The sequence below is a fragment of the Myiozetetes cayanensis genome, unplaced genomic scaffold (assembly GCF_022539395.1).
Source record: "Myiozetetes cayanensis isolate MyiCay16 unplaced genomic scaffold, myiCay2020 scf6-25, whole genome shotgun sequence".
Lineage (NCBI taxonomy): Eukaryota > Metazoa > Chordata > Aves > Passeriformes > Tyrannidae > Myiozetetes > Myiozetetes cayanensis.
Window position 1 is genome coordinate 24,453,573 of NW_026087853.1, and position 17,443 is coordinate 24,471,015.

Below are 17,443 nucleotides of genomic sequence, written 5' to 3' on the forward strand. Positions count from 1 at the left end.
GTTGGGGTAGCTGAGAATTTAGAATGGTGGCAAGTTTGTTGTAGTATTTGGATTAGCATTCTTAACCTACATCTTGACAGCTTCTTTTCTTCATTTCACAAGTGTTAATAAAAATCTAGCTTTATCTTCTTTGATTTTTGGTTATTTTTTCTTGTATTTTAGTTATTTTTTTTTTTAATGAAACAATTAAAAAATACCTGCTCAAACAAATACTACCAGCATTCATTAGTCAGGATGGTTATATGTAAAAGAAATGATGCCAGATAGTAACAAATCCAAGAGAAGTTTATTATGAAAATGGCACCTGCGGGATGAAAAAAAATTAAGTTACATAAAGACAACCATGTATGACATGTATGAGAATCTACAAAAGTATAAAAAGAACCCTGTTGTAAATGAAGTATGTACATTTCTGATTTGCAGCATTATCAATGATCAATGAAAAAATGTTTCAAATAAGCCAGGCACTCAAGAAGTTAGATTCGGTTAGCTTAACACAAAATAAATGTACCATAGCTGTCACTTTTTAACATTTTAATTTTTTTTATATTGTAGAGTTGGTAACACTGCTAAGATTTATACGAACAGAATCCCTTTCCCCATTATTCAGCTACTTGGCACCAGTCTCCTCATAAAAGATTTCATATATTTGTACAAGAAATAGTTAAAAACACAGACACAGTCTTCACAGGTAATGAAGTTTTTTTTTCATTTTGTAATTTTAAACACTATGGATTTAGACAGCAGCTGTGATTATCTGTTAGTTTAAATCACCAGAAATCATTTTGACACAACACAGTAACATTTATAAAAAAAACCCAAAACAACAACAGCTGTCTAGCTGTTCTTTGTAGCTGATAGGTGCACTCCTTTGATTGTTCCATAGCTAGAGCAGAGCTTCCAAAATTAAACTTTGAATTTCCCAATCAGCTTTCTTGCCTTTTTTAAACCTACTTAAATCCTTCCTATGAAACCTTTAAAAGCTCATTAATTAAAGTTCTGGCATCCAATTCCTTTTTCCCTGTCACTCCTCTGTGGCTCGGACCTACTTCTCAAATTCAAAGCTACCACAGAAATTGACACAATGCAGTGAGTGATCAAAAAGGACAGCTGAATTAATACATTAGCTTTGCACACATAAGCGAATATATATGAAAATTCTAAGCTCAGCTTCCTTTTTAAACAATGCCAGTCGACCTTTGAAAGAATTTCATATCTCACTGGTAATTGTTCTATGTATTGCTCCACCAGCCTACCTTGGAGAAAACCAAAGAAATGCACCCTCTGCTTACAGTTCGAGCACAAGGACTCTGGGAATGTTAACAACTGAGGCTATATGGCGTCAATTTGCTTAATATATCTGAGCATTACTCTGTAGTGCATTGTGGGGTACACTGGAAGAGTAAGTCATACCCAGAATTCCTCTGTGGGAATAATGGCTCCATTAACCTTGAGCTAGTTAAGAGTCTTTTATCTCTGAGAGTGAAGAAGAGAAAACGAGAGAGCAAGAGAAAGAGAGAGGGGAAAAGTGTGGAGGAGGTGGGGAGAGAGGAAGGGGGAGAGAGAGATTTGAGAATACACAACAGCAAAGCAACAGCAGAAATTAAAATGTATACAGACAGTGGAAGCAGCATAAGGTGACATTACAGAGGAAGGCCACCACACAAAAACCACTAACCCCCAAGAATCACTGGTTCACTAGGACTGCAGGAATGGGACTTTACCACTCCGGACTAGAGATAAAGCACAGAGAAGACAAAGGACAAAACAACTACATTAGCTTAGTATATACTGCATATAGTAACACACATTGAAACTGCAATGGGACTGACAGCCAAGGACACTTACACATTGTACACATTACAGTTCTCACATCTGTTATTAGATGCCTTAACAAACAGCTGCCAAAGATGGAGTGGAAGAAGAATTTATATTTGACAGTCATTTGGAGTGTTTGACACTACACTGTGATTTCTGGCAACAAAGACAAAATAGGAGATTTCTTTTCTTTTACTTAATGTGCAGTTTTCAGTTGTAGTTATCTATTTCAAGCTTATTAACCCATTCTTTAGTTTTAAAACATATTGGTTTCAATACTAGAAATAAGGAAAATATCAACAAAAAATACCCAAATCAAAGAAAAAAAAAGAAATTTACAACCTTCCCTCTATAATATTAAATGAAAAACAAAACAAAACATGTTAAATAGTACTGTTGTTTTTTTTTTTTTTTTTAACTCTGAGGTGTTATTTGACGTTGTAAAATTAGCCTCAGTTACACTGAGAAAAAAAATAAAGCAAACCAATATGCACCTAAGAAACTGCTCCTTGCGTCAATTAAAGTGTTTTTTTTTAAGCACTTTTTGAAAAAGGCTTCCTGACCCATTTAAATTTGATGTGAGGCTATGCTTGTTAGTTTGGAGGTAAAAAATTTTAAGTCCTGCAGCAAATGTTAATGAGGGCTTTTGTCTTAACTAACCAAGGAGACTGCAGCACCCCACTATAAACCAGTACGGAACACATTCTTTCCAAAAAACCCAGCCCACAAGCTGCATATTGTATGAAGACATTACAGATTAATAAATGATAGCACCATGGTTTTAGAAATTAAGTTAAAGTTTCAGTAATTAACATTTAGTCCAACTTTTTAACATTCTAGTCACAGGCCAGAAATTAACTTTTTAAGAACCCAAATTATTTTATGTGCAAGTAAGAAAATCTTAACCATAAAAAGAGAATTAAACTCTGCATAAAATTCTAAAATACTATCCCCTATTTAAAGGAATTAGGAACAAAACCCCCTTTTCATTTGACTTAGTCAAACAGGGCACAATTTTTATGCTTGTTTCTTTTAATCTTGATCATATCAAGATCATTTTGAAGTAAAACCAATGGTTGTCACTTTAAAATCTCTTTACCACAACACTGAGTATTCTATGGCAGAGGCATACACATATTAAAGGCATCTTAATAAAGATGCAAAGGAAAAAACACACATCTTAGAAGAAGACAAAATGGCAGGCAACTGGTACTTCGACTCTCTGAAGGCAAAAATAAAAAAATATCTTTACATTAAAGAATAAGTCAAGTTAAAGAGAAAGGGAATGAAATGGGGACCATCATATTGAGATAATAAGCTGACCTGCTCAAATTCAAAGTGCTAGAATTAAAGGTCTAAATTAAAACATAGTCTATGCCTCAGAGTATAACACTGAACACAGTATGTGGTCATATTTCAATCCTCCTTCCGTTCCAGAGTCTGTGTAGTGTGAATGCCATTGCTGTACACAGGAAATGGAAGAGTGGAAAAAAGTCCTTCGGCAGTTGTGAACACATTCCCTGCAGGCATTTGGGTCAGACTGGCCCCGCTCACAGCACTTCCAAATGGTCCCGACATATTGAGTCGGTGAACATGGTGGTAGAGCATTTCCATCGGTGTTTTAGGATCTAGCCCAAAGCTGGGGCTGTTAACATCAACAAAGTTAACAGCATGGGTGTTGGGGAGGAGGTTGCCCTGCATGGCTAAAGTAACTTCAGCTGGAGCATACCGAATAGTGCCAGTGGTGTAGACCCTCTGAGCAGCAGTGCTGGTCGCAGCAAGGGTTCCCGTTACCCTGTGAACCAAAGGAAGCACCACATTGCCTGCTTGTAACCTCTGAAGGGCTTCCAGATCCCCAGTGTACAACAAAGAGTTGGAAGTCGTGGGACCTCCTGGATGTTTGTCCCTTGGAGATGCTGAAAGTGGGGGTGACAAAGGGTCAGAGGACACAGGAGCCAAGGCTGAGTTGGATGAGGTGCTGAACTGAGTTTTACGGCTGGCAGTATTTTCAGTCCCTGGCGGGGTGAGAACGGAGTCTGGAATGGAGACATGTAAACTACTGCTGGCTTGGGGGGAAGGGAAGTGCTCGGAGCTGGGGGGCTTGGTCATACTGTAGGGTGATTCGTTCCTTGAGATTTCCCTGTTGGGTGGGTAATTCCAAATACTGCTATCATTATCAAAATTTATAGGTTCTGAGATTTCTGTTTTAATTTTGAGCACTGAGGCACTGTTTGGTGACGAGAGCAGCTGGGGCTGTTCCACCAAAGCTGAGTCAAGTCCATTTGGACTTGAGGTGCTTGACAGCCTTCTCCGGGTCATGCTGCCTCCCTTTTGCTTTTTTCTCCTTTTCTTCCTCTTCTGATGTTTGCTGGAAGACTGGGCATTTACTTCACCTGCACTGTCTGAGTCCTTGGCACTGTCGGAGGTCAGTGATTCACAGTTTTGCAACCGCAAGTCTGACTCACTCTCAACATAGCGCTCCACCTTGATCTGCATAGAGCCAAGAGTGCCAAAACTGTCCTCAGGAGCCTTTTGATTCTCGAAGTCAGAGTTTTCAAAGCTGTCATCACTGTCCCTGCTGTCCTGGTTGCTGGAGCTGTTCCCATCATCATTACAGTTCATTTCGTTATCTGACTGATTTCCTGACTTTTTCCTGTCGGATTCAGGGTCTTCACTGTTTTCTGACTGGTTTCCTTTCTCATCTGACTTTGAGTTCTCATTGTCCTCTGGAGCAAAATGAAAGTGAAACAAACCATTAGCAACAGGAACATAATACTATAATCCAAGTCCAGATTTCTACCTACCAATGAGATTTGATTTCCTTAAATTTTTTTTTGGCAAGTGGTGTTCTGTTCTGTAGAGCCACACTTCTTTGCAAAGTAGTGTGTTGGGAGAGTTTTGATCACCATGAATGTCTCTGGCTCAGGACTGTTCATGTACTAAAAGCCTATGCTATATGGCTGCACCTTGATTGAGGGCGGCCTTTTAATCTGCTTGCAGGACAAGAATCATTTTGACAACTGTGAGCATAACACTATTGTAGCCCTGCCATCCAAAGAGGAGTCAGTGAACAATCCCATTATCACCATTATGTTCTGGTTCTTTCACATTCATGTTCTCCTACACTGGGCAGGCATCTAGGTATAGCACTATTTACTAATGAAGATTCTAGTCCTCTCATCTCATTTTCCTCTGACCACTGCCACTTTTGAAGTGGCATAGTATCTCTGGCTTCAGTGGAATTACTGCTGATTTCCTCCCGTGTGAGAGGAGAAGTAGGTCATATGTGTATAAATTTGAATGAATAAAGCAGTTAAAACAATTTTGTTTTGTTGCTAGACCGTCTTCTCATATTTTTCTGAAGGGCAACAAATAAAAAAAAATAGAAAAAAATTCATCCAGTGAATTAAATTCTTGATTGATCCAGATCATCTAAGGACCATTGAAAATAGCCCAGCTACAGGACTGAGAAGCTGTCACTCTTCTTGCCTGAATTCATTTAATTATAATTCTAATATGGGTGAGATAAACACTCTAGCTCACTGGACTAGGAGAGCCAAAGCAGCTTTGAGACTGAATACACTCCATTATCATACTATGTTCAAAAGGGTCAAGAAAGGCTTTAGGAGACCTCGTCTTTTACAGACCAGCCAGAAATCTTTTGTTGGCTTATAAAAGATGTTTTTCACTCATCAGAGCCAAGTACTACCCTTTTCAATATTCTTGTTTTAGGGGTACAGGAGAAAGGCCAATTTTACTCTAAAGACTGGTTACTCTTGGAGCCATGTCAATACCAAACTATTTCCCAGAAGTGCTGGAGAAGGTGGGTTTGACAGGAAAGCTGCCTGAGCATTCAGGGCAATGCACTTCACAAGTCATTTAGCTGGACTTTTTCTCGTGTCAGCAGCAGCAGAGAGTGCCTTCCTTTTGAAAAATAAAAGCCACAGAAGCAAAGTAACTACCATAAACCCCTGAGTCTCATCTAGTTTTTTGTTCCACCTAGGACTGAAATTCTCCTACAATTTTTTCTTCCTTTTTTTTTTTTTTTTTGGAATATGCTTTATTTTAAGGCCATGGTTTCTAGCTAGTGAAGAGTGGACTTAGGATAAGGTGGTCTAAAGCTGCACAATATTTTCCTGGGATTTTATCAGAGCTTGAACTGAACTTGTTGGTTTCATCCAAGGTGTTCCAATTTCAGGTCCTTTGGCATTTCTATTTATTTCCTTTTTAACAAAAAAGCCCCTGTCTCTGCTGTCTTCTAAGACTCCCAGACATCTATTTCTGAGATGTAGACACCTGTGCACCTTAGGAATGCTCTCTTGCTCTGCATCAACCTTAGAAGTCGTGAATACACATGCACTTCTAACCTTCTCACTTGGGAAAACTTCCAGTGCTCACAGGAAATGCAAACTGTTCTGCACATACATGTCATATTTAAGAACAAGGCAGCATAAAGGTAGCACTAGGAATGGGTGAAGAGATTCCCAGTGATGGTGGTCAATAAGCCTGCATGTTGACTTAAACCATGAAACCAAGCTGTCAAAGGAGAACAAATAAAAGCAAAAGATAAAAGAGAACATAAACGCCTGATCTTCTTGCTTTTGCTTGATTTAGATCACTCCAGTGCATTTTCTCCAGACTTTTTTTGGTTATCATAGACACAAACTGTATGTATGTATGTATATACGTATGTATGTATGTGTCTATCTATCTATCTATCTATCTATCTATCTATCTATCTATCTATCTATCTATCCAGCAGAATAACGTCTTTACTTCTTGGGCCACAGGAAACCATACTCCTTTGAAGGCCAGATGATCTGTACCTGTGTCTAGGTAACCACTATTAAAACTAATGGAACGTGTGAACCATCTATTCACTGGACCATCTGTAGGACTCATTGACATATTGAGTTTGACGAGTACACTCAGCTTTTAAAAAACAGCTGAAGTCCCAGACTTAAAGAGCTTAGAAATGAGTTCTGGAACCCACATCTTATAATTAAATATACTCCATGAACCCAAGAAAACCCTCAAATTTCTCAATCTTTACTGCCCCCTAGTGAGGCTCTTCAGGAATGTATTTATACAGGAAAAAAGGTCATAAATATTGACAGTAGAGACTTCCCTGCAGAATATCTGCTTACTTTGGAAAGAGAAGAACCAGAATCATATTCAACAGTCACTATCCCAAGTCCTCCACACAAGGCACAACACCTGTTCATAAGCACAGCTGGGAAGTCAAAGATTTATTTTGGTACTATGCAGGCAAGAATGCATAGAGAGAATAAAATAAGATTCTGAGGAAATGGAGATACTGTGAAAATGGTGAGTTCATGAAAAGATTTTTCTAGTGTTTTCCAATTTAATTTTACTTTTTTTTTTTGTTTGTTTGGTTGGTTTTTTTTGTTATAGTGTAACAATACTTGAGAAGTAAAAGGAGCTGGAAAACCAGCCATGTGGCTCTCATGATATGAACCTTTCATGGATGTAAAAGCACACCATGTGTGTTACCTGAGTTGTCCTTTGAGTCCGATTCAGAGTCAGAGGTCTCTGAGGATTCTGAGGTTTTCTCTGGCAGATGGGGAAGTTGTGCAATGTCCATTGGAGTGTCCTTGTACTCTGGGTTACTGAAAAGGAGACAGCAAATATAAACACAATTGGATGATTTGCAGTTTCATGATTTTTCCCTCCTTTCATATCAAAGTTCAGGAACAAAGAACATAAATAGGAAGAATAGCACACTAGACAGAGAAACATATATTTTTGGCTCCTCAGAGTGTCACAGCAGGAATTTTATGAAGGTTTATTTTAATACTGCTGCCAAATACTTATATTGACCAGGCACTAAGCCTTGTTTGACTCTAGTGAGGTTATAGGGCTGTCAAAGCATTCTTCCTGAAGTGGGACATCATGGCTTGTGTGATATCTAGCAGTAAAATTACACTGTGTAATCATCTAACAACAAAATATCTCGATTTTGATCCCATTACTCTGCCTGGGAGGACAGAGAGGGTGTTTTAACTTTTTCAATCTGTTTCTCTCCCACTGTAATGTCTATTAGAGTTATTTCTGCAACAGTATTCTCTATCAGCCTTGCCAGAGCCCTTTCAATACCTGTTTTTCTCAACATTCCAGTTTTCCACACTTTAATCGAGCAAACCATACATAAAGTTATTAAGAAGGTGCTCAGTTAGGGCTAAAATAACTGAGCACTGCTCCAAAGAATCTGGCCAAAAATTAGATTAAAAAAGTTTAATATTTTTTAAACACTGCACACTGCATCCACATTGTCAAAAAACTAAAAGCAACCACTCTATGACAGATGCACATGTGCATGTTAAGATGCGTATGTTAGAGATAAAGAACTGTCAACACACCCATTATAATCATATCTTCATCTGCTCATGTGGTGCTCACCTGTGACTTGTTAGCAGTGAACATGACTGCAATCTAAAAAAGCTACATTACCAGAGAAACAGAAAAAAACCCAAACCTCAAACTCTATGCCTTTTCTTGGTTTGTACATTTTAAAATGTATTCCTTTCCTAAATTCATGCAAAGGCAGAGGAACAGACACAGCCAGACATAAGCGTCATAGGAATATTAAAAGTAACAAAGTTTCCAATAATTTTTGAATAGGTGAACATTTCCATGCAGTTCAAATTTCAGTATGGTGATAAAGCAGAAAATCCACAGTCCTGCATAGAACAATATGAGACAGCACTGGGGGTGCCTGACACACTATTAAGGTGAGTGTGCCCACATACAGCCTATTGGAGTGTACTGCGAAAATTGAGTTCACGCGGTTCACACTGACATCTTATGATTATCATCTTTATGGTTTTGTCCTGACAAAGTGACTTTATTCTGTTGCATCCCAGGGCAGTCCCCAAATTTGCCCCCTCCAAGCGAAAGATGTTTGAGGGCTTTCACACTGTGAATAACAAGTTGTTAAGACAAGAACAGCATTAATCCTCCCTGTCACTATAATTAGTCTATCCTTTTAGAGACAGCTGAATCATACTTTCTAATGCATGGAAATGTATACAGACCAGTACTCCTGCTAAGAGTAGACCTAATTATGCCTTGATCTGTCATTAAAATATTATTTGGACATTTGGATCTTTTGTGGATTCCAGTAGTAGGAGAAATCTAAATTAAAAATACAAATTCAGTGAAGATGTTAATCTTTCTCTAACAGACTGGTGAATGGAATGCAGCAGAAAAATTGGGTTCTGGGAGGAGATCTGGGGAAGACCAGTATCTTTTTTTTTTGTTAGATATATTCTGCTTGTAGATAAAATTATTTTGTGGGACGTTTGTGGACTAGGTTCACCTGTTGTCTGAAAAGTGGCAAAGGGGACAAAGGCAACTGTTCGTAATTCTTATGGACCACTTTTACAGCTTAAAGCTGGAAATATGAGAACATTTCTGGACATTTAGAAGCCCCGGGGCAGTGAAGCTGTACTTCCAGTTCAGAAAAGTGAGCCTTAAGCTGACCCTTGAAATGCTGCATTGTGCCTCACACTGGCAAAAAAGTGACAAAGAAGTAGCAGGATAAGGATATACTCAGAAAAGTCTGTGCTAAATTATGTCAGGCCAGAAATACAAGCCCCAGTGAAAACTCCACTGCTGTGGAAGACTTCTTACAATACTCCTTCAGTGCTCTCCTGCCAGGGGTTGCTTCTGTCTCTTCCCCAAAAGGGGAATCAAAAGCATTTCAACATGCAAGTTTAGGCAGGCACAGTCTCTTCAGGGCCTGCTGGACTTGGCATAATAAGTCACAGTCTAACCCCTAGACATCACTTTGAACTCTCATGGCATCAAAGGAAATGTAACAAACCATGACAAGCAACTTAAAAGTAGAACAGGCCAGAAAATGACAATTGCATTTCATGACGATCTCAAGGTTTCAAATTTTATTTGTTTGGGTTTCTTTTCTGCTCTGGAATGAAACAGACAATCTCCCAGTCTTATTGAACATTTTCAAAAAACAGAATGTGTTGAAAGGTACTTTCAGATGAGAAAGGTCAAGTTTATAATTCACTGTCCCTCAGTGACTGCTTGTTTTCCCTTGAGCTCAGAAACCAGTCCTTTTAAAATACTTTGGTAAAACAGAATTTCTCAGGGAAGGGCCTTTCATTCAAGACATTTCTACTATTTTTGTTTAAAATTGTTCTAATAGTTTAAAATAATTTTAAATGCTTTTATTTTTAAATCCTATTTTGCATTTTTTATCATGAATATTATCTGATGGTTACAGGAACAACACAGCAGTTCAAGGATTTGTCTCTTGAGAAAGTTCCTCTCTGTGGAGTGAACTAGCAAATGCCTTTTAGAGAGACCTTTTTTTATCATACTAGAAGTTTGCTTCCACGCATTTTTAACATCCAGATAAACCAGTGCCAAACACTTCACACCAGATTTTAACATAACTACTGAAACTTGGTGTGGATAATTTTTATCTTTGTGCTCAGGCTGAGTAGATTTCAGGGCAATGAGGCATGCAATAGAATGGCGGAACATTTATTTCAAAACTAAGGCAGCATCATTCAAGAATATTCCAGTATACTGAGGTATGACACATGCCTACATAACTATAATGAAATGCCACTGCTTTTGAGGTGGACTACATGAAAAGTTCTTACCTTTCTTTAATAGGCGGTTGTTTTTTCCCTAAAACTTTCTTCAACAGAGGCAAGTCATAGGGACAGCAGTTCAAGCAAGAGAAGTGGTTGGAAGACCTACCTAAGAAGGTAATTGACCCAGATGATATTCTTCTCACTTGCATTCTTGGCATTGACAGCTATGGTTGCACTAGACTGTATCCAGATATAACCTCCGTTCTTCTGCATCCAGCGGTAATATTTTGTTACACATTGACCCTTATTCAGCACTGGCAAGAAAATACAAACAAACCATAAGCAAAATACAGTGCATGGTAGGGTAGAACTGTGGTAAAATGAGCTTCATTTTACAAAATGCCACAAGTATAAGCAGAAGATACTTGGTTTCCTTTAAGTTTAATGCCAGTGAGATGACAAACTCACTGGATCTGAAGTTCAATATAACTAGCTATATGTTTGCACAAGTTTTTAAAGTATAATTTTACCTGCTTTGGGAAACTCTAGTGGAAGAAGAAAAGTAAAAAACCCTACAAATCTCTATGGTTCACAGAATACTTATTGCTGTGTGGACATTTCCAATGCACTCAATGTCAAACTGTAAAAAAAGAAAAGGAAAAAAAAGAGGCAAATTTATATGTGATTTATTCATAGCTCCTAGGTAGACCTCTTTGAGATTCTGGATATTTGAAAGGTTTGGGAAGATACTCTACCCCTGCTGCTTTGATCATTTCTCCTTATTGCAGGCAATATCAACCACTGAACTTATACATCTGTTTCTTTGATCTTGTCAAACAGAATTTACAGTTCTCATATGAACCAAATCTCCACTGGTCAGTGGGGGAAAAGTCTTTGGAGAATTTACTTTCTACCAGAGCAAAGTAAATCCACCAACAGACTGAGAAGGAGGACTAAGGGAGGCACAGAATAGCTTGGTTAGGGCCAAAGAGTGACAGCTCTCTCCAATGTTTGAAATATGCTAAGAAACAGAGAAAGAAGTAAAAGCAATCAGTAATGTGAAACGGTGCTATTGAATGCTCACAGCAAGAAAGCTTAAAAATACAGATGTTTAAAGTAATACTTCAGCCAAAATATTGCCAAGTTGAAACGGATTTGGTTTGTATCTGATTCTTCAGTGTCAGGGGAAGGGGATGAAATGCAAATCTTTCAGTGGAAGGGGGCAGCAGGGTTTTATAAAAACCCTAAACTACATAAAATCTAAGTACTGTTGCTATTGAAGCCCTTTCTCTCCCCTGCACTTCTTACTAGGCCCACAAAGCTTTGTGCACTAGAGGGCAGTGTGCATTCACATACACCTTCTGCTTTTGTCATGTCCTTGTCTCCGTCTGCTAAAATGAAAAACCTCTAACTGCTGTAATAAATTTGGCTAAATTAGCTGCTAAATGGTTATCTCAAGTAATATGTATTTGCATTAATCATCTTGCTCTAAACCAGAACAAGCCAGAGTCCTAAAGACGTAGTAAATTCATATTGTCCATTTAATTACGGCTAATAAGTGCTTCATATACAATAGTTTCATGAAGTACATTTTCTTTTTTTTTATTATTTTTTTTTTCTTCTGTAGAGGGAAAAGAAAAAAGTCACTTTGGAAAAGAATAAGTATTTAAGGCAGTTAAAGTTCCTACCATAAATGTGACAAATGACACTTTGGAGCTTTCAAGTTAACCAAATGTCTATACCCCTAATTATACATATGAATGTATCTATATCTAAATCCATGTACAGCAGATATCTGCAGAAAAAGATAGGCAGCCAAAAACAAAGGCAGCCATACAAAGGCTGATGTTTTCTTACCTGAGGAATCCCCCAATCCCCACTGCAATTTTTCAACTACTAAATAAAAAAATGCAAGTAAAATAGTGCAATGTAAAGTGAATGTGAAGTATAAGTTATGTTCAGCTCTAACATAAACAAATATTTGTAATGTGGATCCTGTTGTTTTTCAGCAACCTGTAGTGAACTAGGTTTGTTTCTAGCAGATATCCATCTTTTGCTAAATTTTTAGTTCTGTATTGCAAACTTTAAATATTCTACTGTGATAATTCATTGGCTTCAAGACCTCATTATACAGCAGAATAAAGATAAAATAAGAACGACTGCCTACCCAGCAGTTCTGTCAAACCAAAGCTGTATGCCACTTTAGAAAACAATCTCACATAAGTTAGCGCAACTTTATCAGTTATGAAGAATAAGGGAAGTATTGCTGTAAATTCTGATTATGCTAGATATTTCCATTTCAGTAAAATAGGACATTCAAAATACTATGCTTACAGCTGAGTGTAAAACTGATACACACAAAAGTGTGGAGTGATATTTTCTGTTTTCTGGAATCCCGAACACCCACAGTTGTGTGCAGAAACTAGTAAAATCTATCTGTACTTTTATCTACTAAATAATAGTTGTCTTTGTTGGAACAGTTTTTATCTGGGGAGTTTTAACATGCTGTATAAATGCCAAAGGACAATTGCCCACATACACATTTGAAAGTCAAGGTACCAGGGCAAGTCACCAGCCGGTGACCGAAGAGCACACTGCAGTTCTGCAAAGTGATAGCTATAAGGACTCCAGCTCTTTCGGTCATCCTAAAGGAGTCCTTCAACCTTCAGTACCTTCTATATTGATTGTTACACCACTGGAAAAGTCTGTCACCATCTGAACAGAGCACTCATTTCAGAACTAAGAAAAAGAGAAGGTGCTTGCTTTTTCAAGAATGAGAATTCAGTGCATCAGAGCTATATACAAACCATCTACGCTCAGAGTCTGGGCTCCCAAATTACTATACATCCAAATAATGTGTGAAATACTGTATTAAAAATGAGCTTTCCATAAAGTTCATCTACCTGCAAATTCCCATTCTCTGTTTGGCCAGCTCAGATATATTACCAGATACACAGGATTTTCCTTCCTGCATCTGTCTAAAACACATTTCATATAAGAGATTTGTGGACCACGCTCTGAAGGAGGTCCCATGATTCAATATAAAAATTCTCTCTGTAAAGAGATTCTCTGGCAGGCCAGCTGTGCTGTGCTGCTAAATCTGGTTCTTATGTCCTTTGAGAGTGTAAAAGGCACCCCCAAGTCAGTTCTGAAAGCTCATAGTATACCTTGAGAAGAAATTTCTCAATGTGATGAAAGAAAAAAATGAAACAAACTAGAAATGCTTTCTAATTTACAGTATTTTTTACCTGTTGGCATTGCCAAACTGCAACTTAGAATTTAGATGAGAATTTTGAGAAAAGAGGCAATTAGAAGGACAAATCAGGGAGGGAAATCTATCTGGTTTATTGATAACTTAGTGAGTACAGCCCAGCTTCATTTTGAGGATCTTCAGTTTGCAGATACAGCTAATCCATTAATAAAGTTACTGATTTTGAGAAGAAATGAAAAAGAATTAATTAGGTTACCCTAAGCTTTGTTTATGAAGTTATGTTTTGTAACTAGCAACAGACCACACATTTCAGTTTGGCATAAAGTTCTGAAAATGTAATGCCTTGTAGTCCACATCCTGAATATATTCAGACAAATCCTTCACTGAGCAATGCAAATAATTTTATATTTCTATTTGTATTATACATGAAGTACCCAGCCTGGCAGACAATGAGTACTGGGAAAAGTGAGACTTCTGACCACATTGTTGGGATGGGTCATGTGATTGAATTTACACGGGATTATGCAGGACTGGGTTATATAATGTTATATATGTATGTGTGTGTATCTATCTATCTATCTATCTATCTATCTATTTATCTAAACTCTTTAATCAAAGGGACTAACTGGGGGTTAGTGTTTTAAAACTGGTGACTTTTATGTTAACTGCACAGATATATTCCCTAAAATGGTGGATGCTAAACTTGTCTAAAATTTGCTGAAGTGTTACCTAGTTACTCAATGTGAGTTCAGTGGTTAGCATGCAAGGAGTGCACAGTATGTCATGCTAAGAACTAAAAAAAAAACCTCACTTATTTTTCAAAGTATGAATATATTGCTGTGTACACAGTTCCCAACAGAGGGATTTCAGTTTTACTTGGTAGCTTTGCACACAGCAAATAATCTTGTAGCAGTGGAATGAAGGAGGGGGGAAAAGAAGAAGCAGTCAGTGTTCTTTGCAGGAACCTATTTCTGTTAAAAAATCAAAATAAATCAGTACAAGTTTGTCTTCAGAAATATGGCTACAAAAAGAAAAAGAACATAGTTTCTTCCTGTAAGGCTGTTCTGAGAAATCAAAGCCAAAGCTTCTAAATAGTGAGTTGTGTTTTAAAAGAAGGAAGTAGCTTAATTCAGTTTGAAGAGGAGATGAAGAAATTGTGTATCAAAAGCAGTCTTTTAGCGAAGTCTCTTACAAAAGGACATTTTACTCATGTGCATATGCATTTAAAAGCTACACTATATTGCGTATTCAGGTAAGTATTGAGTAAATAGGAAATGATGAGATCATCTTACATATTCACACAGCTTCACAAAGAGGCTCTTTATAATTGGTGAAAATATTGAGGTTACATCTGCTGTGCTATTCACTCTTCTCCTTGAAATACCTTTATCAATGACTGTACTGGGACTGTATTGATACTGAATTTCTTTCCTGATAAACTTATAAGAATATTTTTAATTTACTGCATGTGGATGAAAATGCCATACTTAATACCACAGTCGGATACTTAGCTGCAGCCACAAGTACTCTTTCTACATTCACAAAACTGGCAGATGAAACATGAAAAGGAATACTGACTCTTTAATCTCCACTTCTCCACCTAAGGCCCAAGGCAAGCTGACAGGGTAACTTCGTTCTGGAAACAGAGGGGTTTTTATTTTTTTTAATTCTGGATTACTTTTTCTTCTGCTTTTGAAAACTGTGGGCTATAGGGGAATGAACCTGGCATAGACTTAAAACAAGAACAAGTTTCTTTATCTGAAAAGTTACAGTCCTTGATGCTTACAGGAAGGTCATTTTCAAAACCCTCAGGAAAAATAGCATCACAGCCAGAAAGAGTGCATTAAGTGCCTTATTTGCTTGTAACAGAGACAGTTTTCCATTTATAACAGCTCCAAGGATCAAGTGAGTCTTTGATGTTGTAAGGACTTTTCTATAGATTTTGCAATTAGTGAGCTAGATGTTTTAAATAGTAGGTATCCACAAACTGGATTTTAGCAATGAAAAATATTTAGCAAAGTTAAATGATGCTTGTTACTTAAACAGAATTAGGAGGTAGAAGATATGAGATTTGTAGACATTAGGTGAGCAATTGTGTGCCATCTCTATAATTCTCCACAAACACTTTGATTTCGGATCTGCTACAGAGGATGGGCTGAGGAGGTGGGGATATAAGCCAGGACAGTGTGCAAATGCATTCTCTACCCACCAGGCCAAAAGTATGGCCTTCACAGCAGATTACTTGGTCAAGAATGCCACCTTTGCATCGCATGTCCCCAGGGCTCATATTTCTCTACCTCTCCTCACTACATGTGCTTGCTTACCAGCCTTGTGTGACTTACTGTATCTCAACAGAGCTCTTTAAAGGAAAATAGGAAGATGGTAACTGTTTAGGAAAAAATACCAGTTCTGTGAGGCTTTAGAGAGCCGCATTTTACTCACAGCGTATGACAGGAGAAAGCCCTGAGTGCTGGACAGAGAATATCTTTTTTGTAGGATAGGGTAGAATGCAGTCTATTGTGTCAAAACCACTGACTGAGACTTGGCTGCTACTATGATATGAATATCAGATAGTAATAATTGCTGGTTTATAAACATAAATTAATATTTTCCTAAGTCAAGCAGGAAGTAGCAGATCAGGTTCACGAACGAAAACTGTACCTTACTGATATTCAAACTCCCACATAACTTCTTCATTCACTTAGGATAATTCTTTTAAGCATATACAGTCACTCTAAAAATGCCTAGTATGGCAAATGATTCATTGCTTGCTTCTGCAGCATGGAATACTGTTTAATCTTCCAGTATAGGAATGTTACATACATAAATACCTGATAAATTAGACAAAAATTAGGTATCAAAAACCTTGCAGAAAAAAATAAAGAACCTCAATCAAACATTTTGAAAAAATTGAAACGTTAAGAATTTTTAAAAAAACAAGAAATATTTTTCCTGCCTCACTTTACAGAAAAGCAATGTTAAAAGTGGTCCGAGTCAAACTGTTAAAAAATGTGCATTCATATTAGGATCAAAGTTTATAATTTCCCAAGTGAGGAAAGTGAGGAAAGCCTTGCATGCTGCATGTCTTGCTAGGGAAGATAACCAAGTAAATTGTGAACATAGTCTGGGAAAAACATCTGTGGATGTCCATCCCAGGACATTGATACTCCACCACTCTGAAATTTCCTAGCCTCTGCTAGAGATTCTACATTCATTTGACTATAAATTATCTGAGATAAGGATGAGGAAGATTTTTTTTAAATGAATATTACGTTACCAGTTTACATGACATCAGTCTACAGCCACAATGTAAATTTATTAAAATCCAACAAAACCACACAAAAAAGTATTTCCCACCACTAATGACAAATAATTGTCTCCCACTTGAACAACAGAGACACTTTTATTCCCCTCTCCTTTCATGATGGTTATAACATACCATTTGCCCATGGCTCATCATTTAAAATGACAATTTTATAATTATGCATAACCATCCTACCATTCTAGATAGGATGTTTATTTCAAAACATTATGTAGGTATTGATCAAATGTAATGACAGAATTATAATATATAATTTGATGCATCACTAGATGCACTATGCAATGGAAGCTTATGGCATGCATATAAGAAAACTTTTCAGTTGTTTCTATAGATAAAGTTGATGTAAAAAAACTAACTATATAAGATAATTTTATGATGAAAAATGAACAGTAGATTTTTCTATCTAGGATTTTTTAGGTTTTCTTCTTTCTTTCTAAACTTTTTCTTTCCCTCTTGATTTGTCTCTCTCCCCATGACTTCAATCCTGCCATAAAGTGATTTCCTTCT

At 37.3% G+C, this 17,443-nt stretch overlaps 1 protein-coding gene across 4 annotated transcripts in view; it reads right to left on the bottom strand.

Annotated features, from left to right (window-relative positions):
- Positions 1–267: 267 nt before the first annotated feature.
- The window catches only part of NPAS3 (neuronal PAS domain protein 3), a 609,449-nt gene continuing 592,273 nt past the window's right edge, over positions 268–17,443 (bottom strand). For all 4 annotated transcript variants that reach the window (XM_050335759.1, XM_050335760.1, XM_050335761.1 and 1 more), the window contains 3 exons: positions 10,570–10,717; positions 7,333–7,448; positions 268–4,544 (listed from right to left, as the gene is read on the bottom strand). In XM_050335759.1, the coding sequence (XP_050191716.1) occupies positions 3,235–4,544; positions 7,333–7,448; positions 10,570–10,717 (1,574 nt within the window). In that variant the 3' untranslated portion in view covers positions 268–3,234. The remainder of the gene's footprint in view (positions 4,545–7,332; positions 7,449–10,569; positions 10,718–17,443) is intronic.